The sequence below is a fragment of the Mercurialis annua genome, linkage group LG8 (assembly GCF_937616625.2).
Source record: "Mercurialis annua linkage group LG8, ddMerAnnu1.2, whole genome shotgun sequence".
NCBI lineage: Eukaryota > Viridiplantae > Streptophyta > Magnoliopsida > Malpighiales > Euphorbiaceae > Mercurialis > Mercurialis annua.
The window spans coordinates 37,814,082-37,820,081 of NC_065577.1; the positions used below are offsets into that span (position 1 = coordinate 37,814,082).

The 6,000-nt window shown below is 33.1% G+C and overlaps 1 protein-coding gene across 1 annotated transcript; it reads right to left on the bottom strand.

Annotated features, from left to right (window-relative positions):
- Positions 1–2,434: 2,434 nt before the first annotated feature.
- Positions 2,435–5,339, bottom strand: LOC126660557 (ankyrin repeat-containing protein ITN1). Its single transcript, XM_050354123.1, has 4 exons — positions 5,116–5,339; positions 4,273–4,764; positions 3,462–3,871; positions 2,435–3,371 (listed from the first exon to the last, which is right to left on the bottom strand). Exons 1-4 carry the CDS (start codon positions 5,135–5,137, stop codon positions 2,529–2,531), a joined length of 1,767 nt encoding a protein of 588 aa, XP_050210080.1. The 5' UTR covers positions 5,138–5,339; the 3' UTR covers positions 2,435–2,528.
- Between the last annotated feature and the right edge of the window lie 661 nt (positions 5,340–6,000).

Below are 6,000 nucleotides of genomic sequence, written 5' to 3' on the forward strand. Positions count from 1 at the left end.
TCATATAAGCCCGGTCCATGTAATTTGTTATTTCATGCAGGTCTCGTTGGTTGCGGTTCGGATGCTGAAATGGTCGATTTGTTAAAAGCCGACCGATTTAATTAAAATTGAATTACTTTAAATATTCAAATCGATTAAGTTAATCTAATTCTGAATTAAGTAAATTAATTCAAATTTTAAAAATATGAAATCAAACAGATTAAAATTAGTAAATTAATCTGGTTAAATCTATAAAAATGCAATGGTATAATAATTAAAAACAAAAAGTATTTAATAAATTTTACTTACAGAATTTCTTAAACTTTTAACTGTAATTGAACTGTACCAGTTGAACTAATTGAATCGACTAAATTTTTTAATTAAATTTAACTTAAATAAATCGGTTAATTTGGTTTACTGATTTGTGATTTCCCGAAGTTGTAGGGGGTCTAATGTTCCATGATTAATTCTTTTAGTGTATTTTTTATTATTGAAGAAAACAATATGCTATTGAATTTGATGACCAAATCTAAAACATTAAAAATCATATCAATCATTTGTAAATAAATACAACTGTGTTTAATTCATTTAAAAATTAATTTAGCAACTTTATTTTCAAAAATATAGCAAAATGTTACATATAGCACAAATTTTGAATTTTAACTCTATTGCATGATGTTATATTGAACGACAAATATTTAATTTTGTATTAATTTTTATTTTATATACAAAAAACAGAAAGATTTATTTGTAATTTTAATTTAATTTCTAAGTTATTAATTAAATGTTAAAATGCATATTCGTGATAGATAATTTAAATAAAAACAATAATATAATTTTTAAATTTAAATATACTATAAAAGGAACAAAATATTTAAAAATGTTATAAACTTAAAACTATTTTAATATTCTTTACATAAAATGATATTGATTAATTATTTTATTATTAACTTTAATAGTAATAGTTAATTATTTGATAACATTTTTGTTATTTGTCATTATAATAAAAATAATTATATATTAATTTATTAAATAAAATTTATTATATTGTCATTATTAATTTAAATAAAAATGTGTTGGTATAATTAGGCTAAATAAATTATTATCAATGGCATTTTAACAATTAATTTAAATGAATAAATGAATTTAGCATATGCTAAATTAGGTGCTAAATTTAGCATAGAGTTTGCATATGCTAAATTTAGCACATGATATGGTATTGCAATGGAATGGTGTATTTTATTCTAAATGCTAAATTTAACATTGAGAGGTTGATTTAGCATAAGAGTGGAGATGCTCTCAAAAAAAATCATCAAACAATATTCTCCATTTTTTTTAATGGCTAGTGGATAAATTTATCTTCTTGATATCTTTTTTAAATTTATAAGATATACAACATTTATGAAAGAGAGAAGGAATTATAAAACACCTAAGAAAATTGACATGTAATGGATTATATTATGTAAATAAATCAACATGCATAGATAGAGAATAAAACCTTATTCTATTGCTTGAACAAATAATTTAAGGTGATAATAACGAACCGTAGGTCCTACAGCAAAAATTGCAAAATAATTTATTTAAGAGTTGCTTCAGAATATATTCTCTAAATCAATTATTTTTCAGATTTTGTTTTTGGTCCACTGGCCGTCTGTGTTGACCCATTTGTCATGTGAACGTCTATTATCTCGTGCGTCTACATTCGAAGCATATTTGGTACACTTGTTTGTGCTGTCCCTAATATCTCTAGTTTGTGTGACATTCTCTTAAACTAGATTACTCGCAATTTATTCGAGATCGATTCAAAAAAAATCTTATTTAAAAATTAAAATCGGACTGAAACTCAAGTTCAAACTGTTAACAATTTGATTTGTTAAACTTGAGATTCAATAAAATAGGTCATAAAATTCAGTCTAAATGAGTATTTTATATAAAATTATAATCTTTTATTATTATTCATAAAGCTCAAAGTCTAATCGAGTATTTTAGACAAAATGATAATTAATTTTTTTGTTATATCAACTTTTTGTAACTTTTTTACAATAAAGTTTAATAATTTTTTTAACTGAACTTGAATTTATAGAAGTGGAGCTCGAATAGTTTGAATGTCGTTGGATTTCAAATTAAAGAAATGTAAACCCATTCGAATTCGAATATATCACATTTACAAATTTGAGCCCTTGGCATAATTCATGCTCAACTCATTTGAACCCCTATGCATAAGATACATTGTGCAGTGCAAAATAAACAGATAGAGAGACAGAAACAGGATAAAAATGACCGGTAACTCAGAAAAATGGAGCAGAAAAAACCGAAAACAACTGATGACTAACGGCGTTCAGGAGACGCCGCCCACCCTGCCCCCTCTGCCGGTGATTGTGTTATTGTGCTTTAGAAGCACAATTAACCCTGCTCAAGAGACTGTTGCATCCTGTACATATGTGAAGAGTAAATATATTTAAGCTAAAGACCTTCATTTGCCTCGAATCATTCATTGTTTTAAATTTACAATATTAAGGTTGCCAAAAAGAAGTCATTGGTTTCACACACTAAAGTGCGTAGATTCGATCAACTTCTGAATTGGAGTTATCGGAATGCGGCCATGACCGAGAGTTCGATCCGCTCCTTCCACTTGTTCGCGTCTTTTCCCGCTTCCTCATTGATCGAGTTCTCTTCGACTTCACCACATAATATGTCATTGTGCCGAGCACCCCGGCCATGATCACTCCCCCGACAACTGTAACCAAAACGGCAGCCCACCTATGTCTTCGACCAACTACTATGTACGATGAGGCTATAAATGCTACCGAAGTACACACAGAAGCCAACCACATTAGTTTGTTGATCACCTCCACCACTCGTCTTTCCGCTTTTGTTTCACCTCTAACAAGTGTAATTTGAACCACCACAACAGCCAACGATGTAAATAAGGCAATAGCATTAAATATGAAGAAAATTTTGAAAGATGCATGGCCAACCACCACTGCAATTCCCTGATCATTATCTCCGCCAGGTACAGTGAAGATGGCTGCAAAAGCAACCGTTGCAAATAGAACTGCCACCACTGTCACAGAGTTGGTCGCGTTATTGATCCCTTCGCGGTGTAGTTTCCTCAGCTCTTTAGAAATATTATGGACATTCTTGTGAGTCTTTCTAGTTTGTTCAAGCTGTGTGTGAACATCTTTTTTAATTTGAGTTACAGTTTTCCTCAACTCATCCCTCGGCTGGTTGAGATCATTAGCTCTAACAGCACCACATCGGTAAAGGCACTCCTTAATCTCCGACGACTCTTCAGAGAGGGTAAGCCCTTCTGCGATGTCAAGAGCTGTTTTATGTTCTCTAGTCAGTGCGTTGACGTTTGTGTCGGGAAGTGATAATAACTCCTTCACTATCTGCAGGGCAAAAAGATTTGAACTTAAGATGCTACACACTATCTATTAAAGTACTGTGAGGTTCTAGAAAAAAAGGAAAATACGAATTACCTCCACCCGCTTCTTTCTAGTTGCTACATGTAACGCCGTGTAACCAAATTTGTCCGGAAGCATCACAATAGCAGCATCTGCCTCGAGAAGCAGTTTAACTACCTCACAGCTCTGCCCTTTTACCGCCATATGCAATGCTGTTTGTCCCTTTTTGTCAGTCCTTCGCGCCAACTGTGGATCCCTACTGAGTAATGCTTCTACAACATCTACATGCCCTTGTCTGGCAGCTAAATGCAGTGCATTTTTTCCATTGGATCTAGAAATCTCCAGTAAGCCACTGTCTTTTGACAATAATTCATTTACCACTGCAGTATGCCCTCTTGTAGCCGCAGAAATAAGAGGCGTTGCATTTGATGGACCGTATGTTCGGCTCAGGCTCGGATCATGATCCAGCAACACTTGGACAATGCCTGGCATAAAAAGAAATATCATGAATGCCTTCCTAGTTTGTATTAATAGAGAATCTAGTACTCATCTTGGAATTCAAATTTTACTATAAAATAGATCATGTATTAAGAACAACATGATCCAATTTACTCCGTGCATAGATATATTCATCGTCAAGCCACGTTTACCGTTGCTAAATACATTGCTTTAATGATCCTAAGATTTCTTCATAAAAAACCTACACTGAGATTCTTCTCATATTTATAACAGATTAGGTATGAAATTACATGAAAGCCATAATCACTATCTTAGATATTTGTAATTGCAGGCAACACCGATTTTAAAGCAGTGAGATGAACTAATTTATAACCAAATCTAGTTATTTGTAAACTAAACAGCGAAATTAAAAGATAAAGAACAATACCATAATGCCCTTGCATAGCGGCAATGTGCAAAGGATCAAACCCCGATCTATTCTTCCTCGTAAGACACTCTTTACTCGAGTACTTCAACAACTCCTTCACCACTTCAAGATGCCCTTTATCCGCAGCGGTAAAAACCGCAGTCTCTCCCAATTCATTCACCTCATTTACAACAGAAGCTCTTATTTCCGCAACTTCCGCGTCGAAATCCTCCCCACTTAAAGTCCCCACAAGCTGTGAATTAATATCATTCAAAATCTGCTTCACACCAGCCAAATCACCCTGCTGAGCTGCCAGATGAAGCTCGGTATCGTTGTGACGCCCCGTCACTTGTTTTACATACTTCTTTTTTCCTGCCTGATCAATCCTCTTACCAGAATTGGATAAAACCAAAGCTGGAGCTGATGATGTTGAGGTTGGTGATGGTGTTGGAGATGGTTCAGCAAATGAGTATTGGTTTAATTGTTGTCCCTTCTCCAAATCCCTCTCTTCCCCTACACAATACATCAATCAAATTTCATAACTTGAGCAAAAGATATTTTTTTTGCACTTTACCTAAAAATCCAAGATGTGATCTTTTCATTAAATTCTACTAGATTCATCAAGTAAACTAAAACTTAAAGAAAAAAAAGCTATAACCAAATTCTTTTAGTACAATTTTCTTACTAACCAAACAAATTAAAGATTCAAAAACTAGCATATTTCATAAAGAAAACTCCTAATTCTTACTTAGATACTACAAGATTCACTTCTTATATAATATCATATCAAAAAAGAACAACAACCAAGAAAAAAAAGGGCAAAAAGATAAAATCTTTGAATCTTGGTAAAGAAAAAGAAAGTACCTTCATCAATTTGGGAGGCCATGATTTTCTTGGATGAAGATGGTGAGGTTAATGAAAGTGTAAAGTAAGGACTAAAATGATCTAATTAAGTAGTCATCAATAGCAAGAATTAGGAAGGGAAAAGAAGAGGGATGTAAGCATGATGTTATACAAAACAAAAGGAGGAGGTGGAGGAGAAGGTGGAGCTAAATAGGACAAAAGGAAAAAGAGAAGTAAGAAGGTGCAAGGAAATGGCCTAATAGGCTACTAGTGGAGCAAGAAAGAAAAAGACTTTTGGTAAATATGTAAAACAAACCCTTTAACTTTTGGATAAATATGATTTGCACCCTTTAACTCCAACCCTGCTCTATCTAGTCTGTCCAATCCATAATGTTTTTAAAGGACACAACATGTTCATGGTTCTGAACATCTGTCCGGCCTGTCCAAGCCCGTTCGCCTTGGTCGGAGTTGGATAATGAATTTTGGTCTTAAATCCGACCCCGGAAAAAGCCATCCATGTTATGGGCGAGTTTGAACTTTTAATATTATGAAAAATCAACACAGGCCCGTCCAATTTTTATTCAAAATCATAAAAATAGTACATTAAAACCGGACGTGGATATTTGAAGTCCAAACTAGGCTCGAGCGGCGCTTGAGCTTGCCTTTAAAAATGTCAAACCCGTCGAAGCTCGACCCATTAGCAGGTCTAGGCACAACCTATTTAAAAGCCCTTGTATCTTACCATTTCAATTTTTTTATCTCGTCTTTAGATTTTTTTAATCCTTATATTGTACCATTTTTCTTTACTTTGCCATTAATTTTTTTTTAACTTAGTTCATATATTTTACGAATCTTATTTACTTAAGTCTTATGGAGAGTACACAACATCTCTTAACTTCTATCTGT

Coding starts and splice junctions, on each gene's coding strand:
- LOC126660557 (XM_050354123.1), bottom strand. CDS start 5,137: ATGGCCTCCCAAATTGATGAAG. Junction 4,765..5,115: donor GGCCTCCCAAATTGATGAAG/GTACTTTCTTTT, acceptor TGTATTGTGTAG/GGGAAGAGAGGGATTTGGAG. Junction 3,872..4,272: donor CGCTATGCAAGGGCATTATG/GTATTGTTCTTT, acceptor TTTTTATGCCAG/GCATTGTCCAAGTGTTGCTG.